This window comes from Gopherus evgoodei, chromosome 1 (genome assembly GCF_007399415.2).
Source record: "Gopherus evgoodei ecotype Sinaloan lineage chromosome 1, rGopEvg1_v1.p, whole genome shotgun sequence".
NCBI lineage: Eukaryota > Metazoa > Chordata > Testudines > Testudinidae > Gopherus > Gopherus evgoodei.
This window is the reverse complement of record NC_044322.1, coordinates 322,398,445-322,419,593: the sequence shown is the minus strand read 5'-3', so window position 1 is coordinate 322,419,593 and position 21,149 is coordinate 322,398,445. Positions and strand designations below refer to the sequence as shown.

Genomic DNA, 21,149 nt, shown 5'->3' with positions numbered 1-21,149 from the left:
AAGGGAGGGAGCTCATTTGGTATTTGTACAGTACTGGAACCAAAGGAATTTCTGGCAGACCTGCACTCTGAAATTATGTGGCAGCATTTTGAATCAGAACTCATTCCCTTGCTATACAGATTCCAGAGCGGTGTTTTATGCTCCTAATATAATATCGTTTAAATATATCACTTTGCCTAAATGTCAGGTTGCATTGATATGATACATTTTTTAAATTGGGAAGGTAGATCATAGGTATGACTCATCCCCTGGCCACAGCCACCATTCTCAGGGTTCTGGCAGGAGTGACAGTTATAATTAACATCCATGGCTCTATAGGAGTCTTATCAGTAGTAGCTGCCTCTAGGAGGCATTGAAATGAACATCCTTCAAGTTCACCAGCTATACCCTTCCCCCGAGCCAAAATCATTCATCTTTCAGGATACCTGAGATGGGCCAGGCCCCCTGCTGGATCTGGGTTGTGGCCCTTGTGACCTCATCCCTCCAGACAGATATTCTGCTAGTGGGGCCCATAACCCTGGGATACACTAGCAGAATCCAGCGTTGCTTGGGGCTGGCACTTGTCCTACTGTAAGTTATGGCATCAGTGACTTAAAAAAAAAATTAGAAGTGATAGATCCATCAACCTCTGGGGAATTTTGTCCATCTGCCTTGTCCCATTCCCTAACCAGGTCAGAACCAGTCCAAAGATTCACCACCCCCAAGTTCTTCCACATCTGCCAGGGAAATTTAATAATGTGGACTGTTAGAATATGAATAAATAGAACTAAATATCTAATCTGAGTGTTGAATGTTCGAACTGGTTAAAGAGGAGACTACAACAGGTCATAGTGAAGGGTGAACTGTCAGGCTGGAGAGAGGTTACTAGTGGAGCTCCTCAGGGATCGGTCTTCAGACCAGTCTTATTTAACATTTTTATTACTGACCTTGGCACAAAAAGTGGAAGTGCGCTAATAAAATTTGCGGATAGCACAAAGTTGAGGGGGATTAACACTACAGAGGAGGACCAGAATATCATACAAGAAGATCTGGATGACCTTGAAAACTGGAGTATTAGAAAGGGGATGAAATTCAACAGTGCAAAGTGCAAGGTCATGCATTTAGGGGCTAACAAGAATTTCTGCTATAAGCTGGGGACGTATCAGTTGGAAGTGAGTGTATTGATTGATCATAGGATGACTGTGAGCTACCAATCTGTTGCAGTTGTGAAAAAGGCTAATGCTGTCCTAGAATGCATCAAGTGAGGTATTTCCAGTAGAGACAGGAAAATGTTAGTACCATTATATTGGTGAGATCTCATCTGGAATACTGTGTGCAATTCTGGTCTCCTATGTGTAAGAAAGATGAATTCAAACTGAAATAGGTCCAGAGAAGGATACTAAGATGTTATGAGAGGAGACTCAGAGCTTGGCTTGTTTAGCCTCACCAAAAGAAGGCTGAGGGGAGATATGATTGCTCTCCATAAATACATCAGAGGCATAAATATGAGGAAGGGAGAGGACTTAGTTAAGTTAAGCACCAATGTGGACTCAAGAACAAATGGATATAAACTGGCCAGCAACAAGTTTAGGCATGAAATTAGACAAAGATTTCTGACCATCAGAGGAGTGAAATTTTGGAATAGGTTTCCAAGGGGAACAGTGGTGGCCAAAAAAACCTAACTGGCTTCAAGACTGAGTTTGGTCAGTTTATGGAGGGGATGGTATGATGAGACTGCCTACAGTGGCATGTAGTTGATCTGCAACTGCTAGCAGCAAATATCTCCCGTAGCTGCTGATGGGACACTAGTGGGGAAGGGCTCTGAATTACTACAGAGAATTCTTTTCTAGGAGTCTGGCTGACGGGTCTTGCTGACATGCGCAGAGTCTAACTGATCACCATATCTGGGGTTGGGAAGGAATTTCCCCTCGGGTCAGATTGGCAGACATCCTCTGGTTTGGTTTGGTTTGGTTTTTTTTGCCTCCCTCTGAAGCATTGGGCATGGGTCACTTGCAGATTTAAACTAGTGTAAGTGGTGGATTCTCTGAAACTTGAAGTCTTTAAACCATGATCTGAGGACTTCAGTAACTCAGCCAGAGATTAGGGGTCTATTACAGGAGTGGGTGGGTGAGGTTCTGTGGCCTGCGATGTGCAGGAGGTCAGACTAGATGATCATGATGGTCCCTTCTGACCTCAAAATCTGTGAATCTTGATCTCTCTTTCTCTCTCCCTCTCTCTCCCTCTTCTGTGCTCTCACCATTTTGTTTCTTTTCCTTCCTGGTTACTTTCTTATTGCTCTCTTTTCTTCTCTCCCCATATGCCCCATTGTTTGGTTCTCTGTCTTCTGCCATTGTGATCCTCCTGTCCCCATTTGCCCTCATCCTACTACTGCTCACACTGTGGGGTGGGCCAGGAACACTAGTCTTGCAGGCCCTCTACTCCCAAGTCCTGCTACTGACTGTCAGGCTCTGAGACTTGAAGCAAAGCACTTCAGAACCCAAAATGCTCTTCAGCATGGTTCTACAATATCTACAGGTCACTTCCAGGGGCTGGCCCATCCAAAGAATGCAGAGCATGCAGGCCCTTTGTCTTCCACACTGGGCAGCGAAGAGACTCCCTACAACTCCTTGGGAGAGCCCTGCTGCCATGCTGGATTCAGTTTATAGTGAAATCATAAGAGCCCTTGGTGAGCGTCAGAGAATTAGTTAGCATTAATATAGGGGTGTAGGTGATGCTGTTAAAAAATGTCAGTGAGGCATAACCCCAATACTATCCCAGTTTGAGTCCTGTTTGGCATATATATTAGTCTGCCAAAAGCATCCCTGTATAAATAGTTTTGCTTCCAGCTTATGATAGCTCTCAGAATGAAAAGTGCCTTATGACTAATTTCTTCCATCCACAAGATTGAAAAGCCAGAGCAGGTTCTCAGTTAACTTGAACTTCAGTCAAGACTTGATACTTGTTAGAAAACTAGTAACATATTAATGCAAGTGAAAATTAAACAGCAGACAAGACCATAGAGAACTTTCATGCTCAAAAATCAAACCATAAACTTGAATTCTAGTTTACCTACACCATACAGGAAAGTGCCTCTCAAGGAATGAAGCCATGCAAATGATTTTCATGAACAGATAGTATATGTACTACTAAGTGAATTAATTATTCGGGATTTAGTTAGTAGTTATGTTCAAATGCTTAATTTGACCTCTGGAATGTCAAGGTGATAAAGGTATAGATTCTAAAAACCCTTCTTAGTTCCGTCATAACTGCCTTGTAAGTTGGTTTTGTTTTACTTTTTAATTTCTTTCTCTCACTCTTTTGCATTAATTTGTGTCTGCTTTTCATTGTCTTCAAAAAATTTGGATGCCTTGTATTACGTGCATAACCTTGGACTAGATTCAACTAAAATAAGATCATTAAAAAAAGTCAAGAAGCATGATCTGAACTGCAAGTCATATCAAGTGTTATCCAAAGAAAGCAAAGTCCTGATTTCTAATTTATTCTAAAGAAAAATTTTATTCTGTTGACCAGTATAAATGTTTGAAGTATGAGTTACAAAAGCAGGAACATCCCAGAGATGCAAGTGCTCGTTTTAGCACTCTGCTGCTAAGATGTATTTTTAATTTGGACATTTGCAAACCTTTTGAGATCATAGCCTCTGAGAACAAAAAAAACCAAAACAAAACAGCTAATAGAATCCCCAGTCTGTCAAAGGCATTGTTGTATTTCTGAGACATTTTATTTGTGAAATGACATGTGAAGACAAGCTAATAAGTGGAATGTGAAGACAAGCTAATTTCCTAATAGGTGGAAATTGCAGTTATAAGTAATCCAGATATAACAAATATTATTTAACAAAACACCCTGTTTTTGGACTGAGGTTGTTCAGGCAGTGAGAATCTCTTTTTTATGTTTGTACAGCACCAAGCACAATGAAGCTCTCCTTTGGGAGCTACTGTGATATAAGTAATAATTCAGGCCTTGTAAAATTTCACAGAAAACTGTTACTGGAAGCATTAATTGAAAAAAGATAACTAAATCCTAGCAGTTACCATTAATGGCTTTAGAATAGCTGGATTTTTTTCCACAAAATATAGGAAAATAAAGCAGACTTTGAAACTGTGAGTTGTTTAAATGCAACTATTAAATCAAATATGAGCAAACTAAAAATAACATGAACATTATGTGTATCTGAAGGACTACACTAAAGTACTCAACCCCTTTGTTAGGTTGCTGTACAATAAAAGTGGTCCGGCCGAAATAGAAGTCGATTTCTAATCTTAATGCTGACTACTTTTATGTCAACTATGACAACCTTTGCTTACTTTGTTATTCTCACAATCCTCCTGGCGTCTGGGTCTGAAATAAAAGAGAATGCAAGACATGCAATTTATACTCCAATTAAAAAAAAAAATTTCAACTCTTTCCCAATAATTTGTTTGAAAAGAAAATATTTCCAAAAAAATGGGGGAAAAGGCTTACTGAACAAAAGTTACTCTTTAATTTCTTGAAGCAGTATGCACTCAAACTTATACACGCTGGACTTGATTCAAAACTCTTTGATGTAAATGGAAGGAGAATGGCCATATTGGGTCAGACCAATAGTCCATCTAGCCCAGGATCCTGTCTTCTTACAATGGCTGGTGCTAGAAGCTTCAAAGGGAATGAACAGAACAGGGCAATTTATTGAGTGATCCATTTCCTGTCATCCAGTCCTAGTTTCTAACAGTCAGAGATTTAGGGACACCCAGAGAGTATGGGGTTGCATCTTTGATCTTGGCTAGTAGTCATTGATAGACCTATCCTCCATGAACGTATCTAACTCTTTTTTTGAACCCTGTTATACCTTTGGCCTTCACAACATCGAGTTTCATAGGTTATCTGTGCATTGTTTGAAGAAGTACTTCCTTATATTTGTTTTAAATCTGCTGCCTTTTGACTTCATTGGGCTTCACTGGACTTTTGTGAGATACAGCTGATAATAATTTAGTTGAAATTTACACATAACCCTTGGAAATGCTCTAAAATATATTATTTTTATTTATGGATATCTAGATCCCCTATTGCCATTACATGTATTTCTAAACAAGCAAGTGACAAAAAGAATATTTTTCTCACTATTTCTATTAATACAACTAAAGCTGTGTATGTTGAAAATCGAAACATTTATTATCTTTTTTTTTTTTTTTTGAGATGGCACATCCAAAGTAACTTGCATTTAGAACCTCAGGATAGACGACATTGGTTCTATAGGCACAAGATGATTGATTTTATTAGAGAACTCTCAATCTCTCTAGTTATTTGAAACAATTTGTCTTTTCTTTTCAGATCCCAGTACAATGGTCAGATATGGTCACTTTAAAAGCCAGGATGACCAACTATGGCTTACCTAGGTACCATTGGCTTACTCATGCTTGGAATTTCTTTCAGAGGGAGGTAAGAAGATAGTCAGTTCATGAAATGTAATGATGCATGAAGTGCTACTTATCTGTTTGATGGAAAAAGGTTTAGTTATAAATAAAAAGGTGAGGCTTTTTCTGCAAGCTAACTGATGGCTTATGTTTTGGTGTAGTCCTTGAAAGCTGTTGGCACACAACCGCTCAAATTCTTGTAAGTTCTAGACAGGAATTGTGTATTTTCATAATTTCACCTCCCTTCTTCTTGTAACTTGCATTATTTATATATAATTCCAAGAATGCACTATAGCTGCATTAGTTCTATATACAGATCATATTTCATTAAATGGACCAACAAAGACTTATAACAGTTGTTTTCACCCTGTAGTCGATGGACCCCCCGGGGTCTGCAGACTATGTCTAAGGAGTCCACGAAAGGTTATTATTACCATAGAACGGTGGTTTTCAACCTGTGGTCTGCAGATCCCTGGGGGTCCACAGACTGTCTCAGATTTCCAGTAGGGTCTGCACTTCTATATGAAATTTTTTAGGGGTCCACAAATGAAAAAAAGGTTGAAAACCATTGACTTATAACAGGGGTTCTCAAACTTCATTGCATGACGACCCCTTTCAAGAATAAAAATTACTACATGACCCCAGCAGGGGGGACCGAAGCCTGAGCCAGCTGAAGCCCCCAGAAGAGGAGGCAAAGCCAGAAGCTTCAGTCCCAGGGAGGGGCCTGTAATCTGAATCCTGATGCCCAGGGCTAAAGCCCTCAGGCTTCGTCACCGGACAGTGGTGCTCGGGCTTCAGCTTCAGTCCCGGGTTCCAGCAAGTCTAAGCCAGCCCTGGCAACCCCATTAACATGGGGTGGTGACCCACTTTGGGTTTCTAACCCACAGTTTGAGAACCGCTGACTTACAATATAAAAAAACACCTCTAGTATTGTGAGTGCAGTTGCATTGATTTAGAAACGTAGCTGCCTTATTGCACCTGCAGATCAAGTAGGTGTCTAAAAACGGTACAGTTGCAGACTCCTTTAATTGTGGATGCAATATTTGAGACCTAATTAAAAATCTGTGCCAGTGTGTGTTAAAACTTTTACTGCATTTATATACCACCATAATACAAAATAAGAACGTTCATGGATTTAAATAATACCTTCAGTTAATTACTACTTCTCTGCCAAAGATGGGAGCACCTAGGCCTTATATTTATTTCAGTGAAGAATACAAGTATGAAGAATTGAACATTGACTCACTGCATATATAGTAAAGTGAACATCCTATGCGGTATTTTAGTAGTATTGTTCTCCCCTCTTACTGCATGCTTTCATTTGTAGTGTCCTTTCTATGGATTTGCCATATTTGAGACATTATATTGGTTGGAAAGGAGTATGAAAGGCTGTTTCTAAGCAGTTGCCATTACAGTCTCTTGGGTTGCAGTTCCATTAAAGTGGTCAGTTTTATGTCCTGTCACTAGGTTAAAAAAACATGGCTTGAACATTCACATTTTTGCTCTATAGCCTTCAGAAATACAGAACTGTATTCATTTTAAAGAATGAACTATTATGTCACAGAAACAGGGACATGTACAAGGTAAAAACTATTAGCTCCAGATACATGTTCACATGCAGGAAAAGAACTCTTTAAGTGCTTGTCATTGTGTTGCTTTTGTTAAAATGCTGAAATCTATCATTGTTGCAGATTTCCTGTTTATTTAAACATTTCCTGACTACACTTGATTAGTCTGTAATTGTGTTAGAACCTGAAAGAAAGAATAAATAAAGGATTAGAAGAGTTTAAGATATTTTCTGCTAAAGCTTTTCAAATGCTACTAGAAACACAGTAGTTCTTCATGTTTAGGTAGATTGAGAGAGTCTGTCTATAGTCTCTACCTGAAACAGTATAAACAATTCCTGATTTCCATGCACACTGCTTTATGATATCTTGGTTTAAATGTATGTGTTGGTTAGTTAAAAAAGATGCCTTTATGTATTGGTTATCATAGTGTCACAGCAATGACCCTATAAGTCTTAAATGACTCTTCCTCTGGAAAGGCTGATTTTCAAATAAATCAAAAATCAACTTCCTTGCCAAAGAACAAAGTCTGACTCTCTGAGGAAAAAAAAATAGAAAAGCCCTTTATAATAGAATTTTTTTGTGTTTAGTCCATAGCCAGAGGAAATGATTTTTGGAAAGTTTGAGGTTAATTGGACAAACTGTTTCAGCAGTACAGCACACTGCCTCACTAACTGATGGGTTCTCATTTTTTGAGCATTTGGGGCCAGATTTTTAAAGGAGGGAAATCAATGGAAGTTAAGGGCCTAAATATCTTTAAAAATCTGGACCTATGCTAATTATTTTTGTCTGCTCTCAAATCAGGTATTGGATGTACTTATTTTCTGCATGAATGAACACTGGTGTATTGGGCCATTTTTACGAAGTTGGAATGCAGACTTCTTAGTTTATAAAAGATCAGTTTTTTTATCAGCAGTGAGCTCTGTCTTCTGCATTTTATAACTTCATGGGAGAGATGTGAAATCTGTTTTTCTTAACTACCATGTTATGTTTTTTAAAACCAAATTGCTGATCCAACAACCAGAAAGGGCGAACTTGTGGCTAGGAAGGTAGAGAGAGGGAGAATTGGGGCTGGGAGAAGGACAGTCGGGAAGCAGAAGAATTAAAGTGAAAACAGATGGGGAAAAAAGCCCAAAGCAGGTAACATGAGGGGCCAAAGCTTGAAGTCTTCAGTCAGGCAGAACTCCCTAGCAATTCATTAAGACTTTGGCCTGAATGAAAAGGTAGGTGGAAAACCAAGTAAGAATTTAGTATTGGGACTCTGATGAGACGCAGAAGATAGAGGGGAAGAGAAAATGTAAAATTTACAGGAAAAGAGGAGATTGTTGGCAGCCATGCCATGGTATGATGGGAGGGAATGTGTGAGTAGGTGTCCAGGCAATGGACAGAGGACAGGGGATTGCACCAAGTAAATCTGGAGCCATTGTATCAGCCTTCCTTGTTGTGAATGCAGCCTAAAAAATGAAATCCCATCACTAGGTTATAAGCTTGTTACTGTGATTTTTATGATCTATTATGGTGTGTCTTGTGGTCAGACTTCCTACTATTATGATTCTTATACAGGTTATATTCTCCTGTGATACTTTATTCCCCTCCAGATTTCCTTCCTCCTCTTTTCCATTTCAGTTTTTTCCTTACCGCTTTTTTATTGTCTTCACTTTTTTCTCATTTTCTTTCCTTTTCCTTATTTTTGTCCCTTTTCCTGCTCTGACACATCTCTTCCTATGCATTCCTCCTGCTCCTCCTCCCCCCCCCGCCCAGATTTGCCTCTAGTCTGCCATAGCTGTATAGAGATTCTCCATTCCACTAGTGTCTCCTCCAATTAAACTTCTCTTGGCTACCCCCATAATAGGGACAGCAGCATTGCAGGCTTGGGCAATTTCTGTGAAGCACTAAGTAGGGCAGTGGTTTTCAACATATGGTCCACGAAAGGTGGTGATTACCATAGAACAGTGGTTTTCAACCTATGCTTCGTGGACCACTGAGGGGTCCATGGACTATGTCTAAGATTTCCAAAGAGGTCTGCACCTCCATTCTAAATTTTTTAGGGGTCCGCAAATGAAAAAAGGTTGAAAACCACTGACCTAGGGGATTGGCGGGGAGAGAAAGGACAGATCACATATCAATGTAATTGGCTGATTTTTGGCTTGGTTATGTCCAGGCACAACAGAGGCATCCATAAAATGAGGATCTGTACAGGAGCTGCTGGAAAAAATATCTAAAAACAATAGCTTGCGTATGTCTGGCTCTATATACATTTTTTTAAAAGTTTGTTCAGTTTTTAGTTTTTATGACCAGAGAGCATCACACTACAGTCACTGATCTTGGCTAACTTTTCCTTTGCAGTTTAAGTGCTGTGGAGTGGTGTACTTCACTGATTGGCTGGAAATGACAGAGATGGACTGGCCTCCTGACTCCTGTTGTGTCAGAGAGTTCCCGGGATGCTCCAAGCAGGCACATCATGAGGACCTTAGTGATCTTTATCAAGAGGTGGGGAGGAAAAAATAGCATTACACTTAAATATTTCAGAAGGGTGTGTACTTACATGTTTCTGTGACTTCCAAACTCATAACATGTAAGTCTGAAAAACGTTTGGCATTTGTGCTGAGTTCCTTGGAATTTTCCCTTCCTTTTTTGGCAAGGATCTCCCACCATAGAGAGAGATGTCTTCCTGACACTTGTCTCTCTTTCCTCTCTCCTTCCCTCAAACATTCACCCTGTTCCCACTTCTGTATATTTTGGAAACTCCTCCTGCTCTGAAGGTGCACATTCCAAATATATGAGCATATATTGACAATGCATTCTGAAAGATGGATCTGTTGTCATTCTTCTTATGAAAGGCGGTGGTAAGCAGAAGGATCTGTTGCTGGGTGGAAATGGAGAGGGAGATTTTATATAGTGGGCCATATTCATTCCTGGTATAATTCAGTTGAAGCTACAGGGGTGGTATCATCATCTTAAAGATTAAGAATTTGGCTTCCTCTTTTTGGTTACTGAAGTAATAGAGAAGTCTTCCATTGTGAAGTGTGGCTATGCCCATAGCAGATATACAGAATTGATGGATTTTTGGCCTGCTTTCAACTGAAGCTTTCAAAAATCTGCTCACCTAGAAATGAGATAAGGCATTAGCAATGCAGTTAGCACCTCGCATATGTCTAAGCCCTGAAATAGCTATTTTACATTGAATAATATAGTCACATAAGTCTTCCAGATTTGGCAAGCTGATTACTAAACCTCCAAATGGCTGTGGACATAGAAGACCACACACTAATTAATTCATAAATTCTGTTTCACCAACTCACCAGGATGGAAAGAGATTTTAGGATTGTGAAGGTCCTCAGATACTATGGTAATGATGACCACACAAGTACCTAGACAGGAAGATGCGTCTGGCAAGTCCTTTGAAAATCCAAGAACTCTGTTGATGCCTCAGCCAGCAGGGATCATGCACACAGACAAATAACACAGTCACTCCTGTGTGAATATACATGGAGACCATATGCCAAAGCAATCGTTTTCCATGGTCTACACTATTATTGCTGAGTTGTATATAATATATTTTTTAAAAAGAATAAAAAATTGATAATGAGAGGAAATATATTTGAGCCTGAAGAAATTAATAGCATCACTTGAACAAACAATCTGCGTGTGCAGGATCAAAATATGTTAAAACTAAGAAAACACTTTCACTATTGATGCTCTTATCTCTTCTCATACAGACTTGCTCTTGAGCCTGCCTCATCAAAGTATGCTGTTTTTGCAGGCATTATCACTTACGCTGGCAGAAAGCTGAAAATCATTAGTTGTGCTCTCAATAGTACTGTGATTGATGTCTCCAAGATGGAGGCATCAGGAACATAGTATACAGTATTTAAATGTGAAAATGGCCTTTGAGGGGAGAGCAAATGTACATTTGCCTCCGTGTGTGTTAGGTGTGTGAAATAAATTTGACTTTGTGGTAATCAGGAATAGCATTTGATCCTATTTCAAAACTTAGATCACTTGAATTTCTTAGAACAGACAGTGTCTTGGAACGGTTGTAGTTTCTACTTGAATGTAACAATCATATTCTGTGTGAAAAACAACCAAATATTAAAAGCATGTAAAAGTTTTATTTTGTTGATAACTTAGTATTTTTCATTGCTTAAAAACAAAACAAAAAACCTAGGAGTAAATAGCTTTTAACTTTACACTTAAGACATAACATTATAGCAATAACTTTGCAATTTACTACTCAGGAATTTATGGTGATGTTGCATTCTTTTGGCATTTTACTTCTCTTTGCTCACTTTGGACCTTTGGAGAGTTTGAGCAAGGACTAAATGATTATTATGTTTCCTTCTGGCCTTCCACCTAGGAATTCATGAACTGAACTCACTATCTCCAGAAAAATGACCTTCCATGTCTTAGGAACTTAGTTCCTAGGAACTGAGTGGTTCAAAAGGAGATTTCATCAGGGTTGCATTAAAAGTGGTAAGTTCCAAATGAACCAGAAGGCCAAAACATACTGCAATTAAATAAACCTAGTCAAATAAAACAAGAAGGAGGTACTCAAACAGTTTTTGTATTGGGCAGATAAAAGGGTCCATTGAGATCTGATTCCACCACATGATAAACCTTTTCCACTCAGAGAAGAAGGTCCTTCTGGTAGATTGCTTCTGAGATGCCTGAAGGACAAGAGCCAGCTATCTACTCAGAAACACCAAAATTAAAGACTCAACCTTGTTAGGAGCCAAGCTGTAATAGACTGAGATGGGATAATGTGCCCTGATTTTCAGCCTGATGAGATCAGCATGAAAGCCAAGTCTGGGCTATACCTGTCTGGGATAGGATGATGCTCTAAGGGCAAAGAATGCCATTGGAGATTTTTTGCACACACAGTAACTGATGGTTGAACTGGATGTATCTTTTAGAAAGAGACCCAGTCCTGATTTAAAGAATTAATACATCGCTATTATGTAGAGATTTTCAACTGTGGATCTCATATAATTTTAGAAAGGAAAGCTATGTATCATTATCTCCATTTTACTGACCGGGAAAATGCAGCACAGAAAGGTGAAATGTCTTGCCCAAGTCACGTAACAGGTCAGTGACAGAAACAGGATACAACCCAGTCTCCTGACTCTTAACCCATTGTCCTGTACACTGGAATATGTTGCTTCATAAAATGAGAGTGCTTGAGGACCTAGTGCCTGATCCACCTTGTTATACCCCATTAAGAAGAATCAGGTGGTGCTTAAGGATTCATCCAGGACTCCTCTCTGAGGTGGGATCAGAAGTCAACATCCATGGCCTATTGTTCTGCCAACATTCTTTCCACTTCCATGTCCTCATTCCAGTGAGTCCTTTCTCCCTGTGCTTGATGTCCACAGTCTTTTTGGTTTCACTTGGAACAGACTAACATCCTTAGATAGGGCAACTAATTTTCCATTGCAATGACCTTTGTTATCTGAACCTTACAGGATATGCCAAGGCAAGACTGCCTGGCTTGTGGATGTCTCCATCACAAACATCTGAAAGGCAGCTACATGGTTCTCCCTCCGCCCCTATTCCCAAAGCGTTATTGGATTAATTCATCTTCCAGGAAGGAATCCTATTTTGGATTCTTTGCTGCAGTATTGCAAGTTAAGGCAGGCCATGCTTCTGCTCTTCCACCACAAAAAATATTTTTGCTTCATGTTAAGTGGCACCATATTTTCAGCTGGCAAAAACATTTTCCCCATGAGTTTGATCCTCTAGTTTTGGGTTCATTCAGCAGGCCTGTACTTTAACACCTGATGCTGCATTTTGAGAGATAACGTAATAGTCTTTTTTTATGATGGAAAAAAGTCTGTGTTTGGATTGATAGTGGGCATTGACATAGCTGCTGCTCAATGCAGCTGTGCTATAATTGTCTTTTGAAATATCTCCTGAGCGTATTATTCTCGAAGAGTCAGAATCCTGCACAGATGGCATTGTTACTCAAAGGAAGATAAGTTACCTGTAACCCTGGTGTATGGAAGATATCGTCTTGCTGGAATCCTGCTCCCCCACCCATTGCGCTGCAGATTTTGGAAATAACCTTTTTCTGAGTTGTTTTTCCTCTTACACTTTTTTTGCCTTTGAGCTATTATTTTTTGCATATGTTGATCTTTGTGAATTGGTTTTCATTTTGGGAGTTTCACTTCCTGTGCAATTGAAAGAATAGTCTGGAACATTTGATGATCAGCAGTCATCAGAGGATGATGTAAGACCACAGTAGTGGGCTTGGTGTGCTCACTACCTGCCTTCAGTAGATTAAAAAATATAATCTTGAGAGGTAGGAGAGTTCAGATTTTCTAAAGATAAGAAACTAAGGCCTAGGCATAAGAATTCTGAAAGATGTTATCTTCAGAGAAACAAAATTACAGATAAGTATGCTTCCTTTTTATAACCTGTTGGATTCTGATTACATATAGGAAGCAGATCTGTTAACTAAGTTGATGTCATTTGTACATAGTCACTTTCAGAGTGGAACTAAACTTTTCGAATCTGATTTTCATTTACGCTATGGCCACTTTTCAACACTGAGTGTTAAAGTGGGTGTAAAAGTATTTTTTGCATACTTTAAGGCCCTTTTACACTGCCAGCAGTGTAAAATGGCCATAGTATAAAGGAGAATAAGGCCCTAAATCTTTAACTTTGCAAGCTTGAGAAAGTAATACTATACTGAGTGATCATTACAAATTGTTATAGTTGGTATTGAGTTGTCACTAATGTAAGAGCTGTTCTTGACATAGATTTTTACTTCAGCCTAGGAGAGTATATTTATATCTCTTTTAATTGCAATTTACCAACTCTGACTATATAGAATATGCATAAATAAAATGAGCAAAGAATCCTGTGGCACCTTATAGACTAACAGACGTTTTGGAGCATGAGCTTTCGTGGGTGAATACCCACTTCCTCAGATGCATGTCAGACATGCATCTGAGGAAGTGGGTATTCACCCACGAAAGCTCATGCTCCAAAATGTCTGTTAGTCTATAAGGTGCCACAGGATTCTTTGCTGCTTTTACACATCCAGACTAACACGGCTATCCCTCTGGTACTTGACATAAATAAAATGTATAAATTGGGGATAATGGGAATGGCTGAATAGTTCTAGTTTTAGAAACTGATTTTGAATGTGAACCGGAGCAGAAATGTAAGAGCATCATTAAGTGGAAGGAGACAGCCTAGAGCAGGGGTCGGCAACCTCTGGCACATGGCTCATAAGGGTAAGCACCCTGTCGGGCCGGGCCAGTTTGTTCATCTGCCGTGTCAGAAGGTTCGGCGGACCACAGCTCCCACTGGCCATGGTTCACCATCCCAGGCCAATGAGGGAGGCGGGAAGCTGCGGCCAGCACATCCCTCAGCCCGCAGTGCTTTCTGCCGCCCCCATTGGCCTGGGACGGCGAACTGCTGCCGGTGGGAGCCATGATCCGCCGAACCTGCCGACGCGGCAGGTAAACAAACTGGCCTGGCCTGCCAGGGTGCTTATGCTGACAAGCCGCGTGCCAGAGGTTGCTGATCCCCAGCCTAGAGAGATCTGGTATAATTTGTCTTAGTTGCATGTCTGTACTGCAGGAGCTGTAGGGATTAATGCTGTTGCTCTCAGATGCTGATGTTTCCTCTAGGCAGCAGGTGAACTGAATTTGAGTACTGCTCTGGGTAAGCATTTTTTAACTGTGACAAGCATGCACTTTAGTTCCTCATCAGTTATCAGAAAATATTAAATACAGCTAGTTTCTTCACAGTTAAAAACAAATTTGGAGTAGCATAATTGAAACAATGTATTTTGCTTAGGAAAACAAGCCCAAGTGACTTTCTTGTTCTGTATCAGTTTGAATTAAAGGTCTTTTGCTGCAAAGATTTTTGTTTTGAAATTTCATAGAAGCCCAGATTTGCTTTTTGTTGTGCTCTGAGTCTCACCTGTGTTACAGCATTGACAGAATGAAGCTGTTGAAAGTCTGTGTTGTCAAAAATGTCAAAGTCCTTTAATGTATTCTGGCATAATGTTTTCGGAATACGTGAGAATAGTTTATTCCTTTCAGATCTAAGTAAGGGACCTGTTGACTTCAGTGGGAGTCTGCATGTGAAGTGCATGTAGAATCAGGCTGTTAGTCATGTAAATGGGCATCTATGACTTTGGCATTTGAAATAAATGTTGGTTTCTGGAAGTTTTTAACATAACTGGAATACTAACGTGGTCATGCTCAGTGTTAAAAGCCTATCATTTTGGCCAGTTACTTATTTGTCATAAGAATATGTGGAATTGATTAATAGGGTCATAATCACAGAAACAACATTTTGAAAATAACATGACCAACCCTATGGTTTATTGAAGTGTCCTATTGGTACTAGTGACTGTGTGCTTACGTCACACTATCCTGTGCAGACCTTTGTCTCTGTGCATTTCCCCTCGCTTGCCCTGTGCAGAAGACCCACCTTTAAATCTCTGTAGAGTTCAGGGGTGGGATAGAGCTGGGTTGGGCTGAAGGAGCTGAAGTGCCGCTCTCCACAGCACTTTCCCTTGGGATTGATTTTAATGTGGAAATCTGGGCAGGGATGAAATATAATTTGCAGTTGTATTACCTCCTATTGGTTCCCCATGTACAGTTATTACTGAATGGCTGCAAAGGGGCTCTGCCTGTGGCTTTTCCTGGACACATCCTGCTAAGGTGAAAGGGCCATCCCTGCAGGACAGCTCCCTTTTGCACAGATCCATGAGACACATGGCCAGGACAGGGGACTTGGATGCCTGGGCTTAAAAATGTGTGTCCCCGCCTCCCCAAAACTCTTCTTTCTCAAGAGAGACTGGTTCAAGGAAGACTCTGCAAGGCTCCTTACATGTTTTTTCTGAAGAGAGAAGACAGTCAGCCTTGGATATTTTGGTTTGGGTGTTTTCCTGAAAAATTATTGTCTGCATCAGCGGTTATCAAACTGTGGTCCAAGGAGCACTTGGTGATGGTGTGCAGACAGCTGGGTGGTCAAGTGGTCCTGACTCTGCCTTGATTTTACATTTTAAAAACAGCTGAAATGCAATACTTTCTTAATAGTACTTTTCTATGTCAGGAATGGCTGTAGCTGCATGCTGGGATATTATGTGATCATGAATGGGAGGAGAGGTGCTGCATACAGTGATCACCGCAATAAGATGCTAATGGCTTGTCTTCAGTATAGCTAGATCAGCTCTGGTGCAGTCGATGCTGCGGCATTGATTTAGCGGGTCTGATGAAGATGCGATAAGTCGATGGAAGAGCGCTCGACTGTCGATTATAGTGCGGTGTAGACACCGCTGTAAGTTGATTTAAGCTATGTCAACTTCTCTTATGTAACTTATGTAACTTAACTAGCTTAACTTAGATTTACTTTGTTAGTGTAGACAAGGCCTTAGATTGCACTTCTTTTTGACAGGGGCCATCTTTTGTTCTATGTTTGAACAGCATCTTCCACAATGTGCTCCTGGTCATGACTGGGGCTATTAGGTGCTATGGTAATAGATATAATAAATAAGAAGGTGATGTGGCCTTCAGTATAAAATGTTAAAATAATTCTGATTGACAGAGCAGCACTGAGGCATTCAGACCAGTTTGCTGAGGAAGAAGAGTGATTTTGGGGGAGGGATGAGTGACAATGCTGTGTGTGTAGGGAAGCTACTTTGTTATGGATTGGTAAACTTCAGTGCAATTTTTCACAATATTGCTCTCATTGCTGTGTTTTAGTTACAGTAAGTGATAGTTTATGTTAAACTTTCTATTACTCAAGAACAAAATGTTTTCAAATAAGTTGAATATGTTACTATACTGTAAGTAGCAATAAGATGCTCAGCCCAATATAAGATACAGGAATAAAAACAGTCCATGACCTAAAGGTTTCACCATTTAAAAACCACAAAGAATCTTCTACCTACAGATGAGCACAAAGTCTGATTAGTTTTAGAGTATAGCCCTGGTGAGTTGCCCTAGCTATAAAACATACGTGGGTGGTTTCTTTTGCAATGAACAGAGGCTGTTAGTTGAAGAAGGAAGAGGTGGAATAATAAAAATGTACTTTGTGGTAAGGAAAACTACTTGTATCTAATACTTTGGAGAAACTGATCAAGAATCCTTCTGTAAAGGCTACGTTCCTTCAGTGTTTCCACAGTCAGAAAGACCATTTAGCTTTGTTCTGTCACTGGAAAGCATTAATATAACTACACCTCTACCCCGATATAACACGACCCGATAAAACGCGGGTTTGCATACAACGTGGAAAAGCTCTGACATGCTGCTCTGAGCAGCATGTTAAGGGTGCCGGGCCAGGCCGGGGCTGAGGGGTCCGATATGGGGAGAGGGTCTAGGGGACAGGAGCTGTGGGAGGGCACTTTTGGGGGCCCTGCAGTCCCAGAGTGGCCCGGGGGATTAGCGGGGAGCCGGGAGCAGCCCACTCTGCTTCTTTTGCCCTGGCCCCAGCCATGTCGCTTGGGGGAGGGGTGGGGAGGGATCCCCCCCTACACTCACCAGGAGTGGCGAAAGCAGAGCAGCCCGGCCACAGCCTGCTCCACTCCGCCAGCTCCCAGCCGCAGCGCTTCATTTCCCGCTGCCAGTGAGTATGGCGGGCGTCCTTTCCCCAACCTCCCCACACTCACCTGTGGCGGGAAGCGGAGTGCCGTGGCTGGGAGGTGGCAGAGTGGAGCAGGCTGGGGCCGTGTAGCTCTGCTTCCTACCACCGGTGAGTGCAGAGGGTGCCCTTTCCCAGCCTCCCCGCACTCATCAGTGGGAAGAGGAGCAGCCCAGCCCCAGCCAGCTCCACTCCGCCAGCTCCCAGCCGTGTCACTCCACTTCCCGTCGCAGGTGAGTTCAGGAGCTTTCCCCAGCCACATGGCTGGGGCCAGGGCAAGGAAAGCGGAGCAGGCTGGGGCCGTGTTGCTCCGCTTCTCGCTGCAAGTGAGTGCGGAGGGACATCCTTTCTCCAACCTCACCGACGGCAGGAAGTGGAGCGCCGTGGCTGGGAGCTGGCAGAGTGGACCGGACTGGGGCCGGGCTGCTCCGCTTCCCGACGCTGATGTTGAGTGCCTGTCGGGGCAGGGGGTGGATAGGGATCGGAGCAGTCAGGGAACAGGGGGGTTGGGTGGGGGATTGGGTCCTGGGGGTGATTAGGGACAGGGGTCTCTGGAGGGGGCAGTCAGGGAACAGGGGGGAGCAAAGCAAGTTTGATATAACGCGGTCTCATCTATGGCCAGGTCCACACTACAGCGTTAAATTGATTTAAACAGCGTTAAATCGATTTAACGCTGTAACCGTCCACACTACAAGGCACTTAAAATCGATTTTAAGGGGTCTTAAAATCGATTTCTGTACTCCAGCTAAACGAAAGGAGTAACCCTAAAATCGATATTACTATATCGATTTAGGGTTAGTGTGGACGGAAATCGAAGTTATTGGTCCCATTCTTTTACTGAGCTACCCAGAGTGCACCGCTCTGGAAATCGATGGTAGCTTGGGACCATGGACGCACACCACCGAAGTAATGTGCCCTAGTGTGGACGCGTAAAATCGATTTTATAACCCTGTTTTATAAAATCGATTTTACTAATATCGATTTTAAGCTGTAGTGTGGACGTACCCTATAACATGGTGAGATTTTTGTCTCCCGAGGACCGCATTATATTGGGGTAGAGGTGTAATTTTATCCACTGTCTAGACTCTACAGAAGTCAGGAGCTCAGAAAAAGATGATGATATATAATTATGTACCTAAAACACTTGAAGAGTCTGGGGAAAGCCGTGATGAAGTTATACAGTTTGGCAAATCTTTGCTTAGGATATTGGTTTAATTTCTATTTGTGTTATTATAAAAATATGTTCTGTTTGGAAAAATCAAAAGGGAGTTAAAAGAGTTTCTCATGATTTAAAAGCTTAATAGCAACAGCTTAAAAAAAGCTTTATAGCAACAGGCTTAAAAAGTCTAAAGTCTGTAGTTTAGAAAAAAGGTGAGTAAGAAAAGATTTGATGGAGCTGTCTTAAATATTGGAAAAAATAATTACTTGAGTTTTTTTCAAAGTAAACAAGGTTGATAGGATCACAGATTAGATGAGCAGAGGTCATGAGTGGAGAGAAATATGGAACAAACAGATCTCTGGGAGACTGTTATGTGAATTAAATCCATGAAAGGATTTTGAGACAAGATTGTGGAAAGGGAAAAGAAGCAAGCAAAACAATTTTACAAAGCATGGTTTCAAGAATGGAAATGTAACCCTTGATGGGTCAAAAGGCCAATAGTAGATATTATATCTGTTTAAAAATAAGCATTTGGAACTCTTGAGGCAGATCCAAATAATGTTGACTGACTTTTGTTATCTGTTTTGTTCTATAGGGTTGTGGTAAAAAAATGTACACTTTCTTGAGAGGAACGAAACAATTGCAAGTACTGCGATTTCTAGGAATCTCTATCGGAGTTACACAGATTTTGGCTATGATCCTCACTATTACTTTGCTGTGGGCTCTGTATTATGACAGAAGGGATCCTGGGACAGATCAAATGATGTCCTTGAAGAATGACACCTCACAACACTTGTCATGTCATTCAGTAGAGCTGCTGAAACCCAGCCTGACAAGGATCTTTGAACATACCTCCATGGCAAACAGCTTTAACACACACTTTGAAATGGAGGAATTGTAGGTGATACAAATGAATGTGTGAAGTCACAAAGTTATGGGGCTCGTTTTGTTTTTCCCCTGTTCTGTCTCCTGCATTTTTCAGTATACCATTCTGTTTCAGAAAATAGCTAATGAACAGAAATAGAGATACCTCCATGGAAGGACAGTTGATCAAAGATCTGTCTCTCAGCTTCCTAGAGCTATGAAACAATTGTTTTGCATAGAAAGCACCATTTACTGGATGCAGTGATATTTATCCATTAGATGTACAGCATATAAGACACTGATATCTACACAAGTAGATAGACACTCCTAAAGACACTTTAAAAAAAGAAAACATCATAGAAAGATAACTGTCTTCCATAGAAATGCCTATATTTGAGAGGCAAACAAAATGGACTTTTGAACACATTTCTACTAAACCATTGGGAAAATGTTCAGGGATATATGTGGATATAAATATATGGTTCTTTGTGTGTGTGTGTATATATAGTAGAGCTACAATTCAAGGAAATGCTTGGGTTTAAAACTTGCAACATATGTAAAAAGAGTAAAATTTTCTTTTCTTTTTTAACAGCACCTTTATTTTAGCTGTTTCATTTAAAGATAATCTAAAAACCTCTATTTTTATCCTAAGATGATTGTTTAATTTTTAAATTAAAACACATTACACAGAGGTTTTAAAAACCATGAATATGATCATTATACTTTATTATTTTAAATGTGACCTAATTTGTAGATAGTGTTTTTCAAAACAGTATGTTTTTTGGACTGGATTTATTTAGTAAAAATAAAACATATTTTCTTTCCAAACTAGGGCTCAGTATGAGAGTAGCAAATCTTTATAGATGGACCCCTCTTTCTCCTACTCCTCCTTTCTCCCCTCCAGATAAAAATGAAGGACTATAAGGAAAAAAATGATCTACTGGTTTATTGTTCTGAATGCATTGTAATAAATGTAATGTAAGAGTAAAGGAGAAATTTCACTCTAGCCTTTTCTTCATTGAAAGTTCTCTGTTGACTCAAATTGCCAAATGGCAACAGAGTTACAATCTATTTATTGAGGTGGGAAAAGTGCATTTTACTGTATTTTTGTGTAAATGTTTATTTCATAGTATTATTTTTTACAGTCAGACAAGATCCTGAAAAATGTGTTTATTCCAATAGCAGTGCTTTGTGACAAGTGGGGTTTTTACACAGTATTAAAATTTTAAAGTTTTTTCTACTTGTTTGGGAACTGTGTAGAAAAACAATAAGGTGCCCTATGGCAGCCAATAAAATCATTACTGCCCAGAGTGTTGTAATGGCTTCTTCGTTTTTAAAGTTGAAGAGAGTGGGTGCTTTTTTCCTAGTAATTTAACTTTAACTCCATGTTAAATGTCCTTACTGCTCTGTTTGTCACTATTATGTATTTAATGTTAAACACACAAATGTAGACATGAGCTGTGAATTTCACTGTTTTTTGACCTTTTCATAAAAGTTTCAAGTGAATAGGAAGCTAGGGAACCAGTTCAGAGTTGAACCTTTCTTCAGTGGTCTGTGTGTGTGCTTAAT

At 40.3% G+C, this 21,149-nt stretch overlaps 1 protein-coding gene across 1 annotated transcript in view; it reads left to right on the top strand.

Moving 5' to 3' along the window:
• TSPAN12 (tetraspanin 12) overlaps nt 1–20,908 on the top strand; it is a 63,109-nt gene extending 42,201 nt beyond the window's left edge. Inside the window, exons 6-8 of the mRNA XM_030549094.1 lie at nt 5,308–5,415; nt 9,302–9,445; nt 19,312–20,908. Of these exons, the coding sequence (XP_030404954.1) occupies nt 5,308–5,415; nt 9,302–9,445; nt 19,312–19,617 (558 nt within the window). The 3' untranslated portion in view covers nt 19,618–20,908. The remainder of the gene's footprint in view (nt 1–5,307; nt 5,416–9,301; nt 9,446–19,311) is intronic.
• The last annotated feature ends 241 nt before the right edge of the window (nt 20,909–21,149 follow it).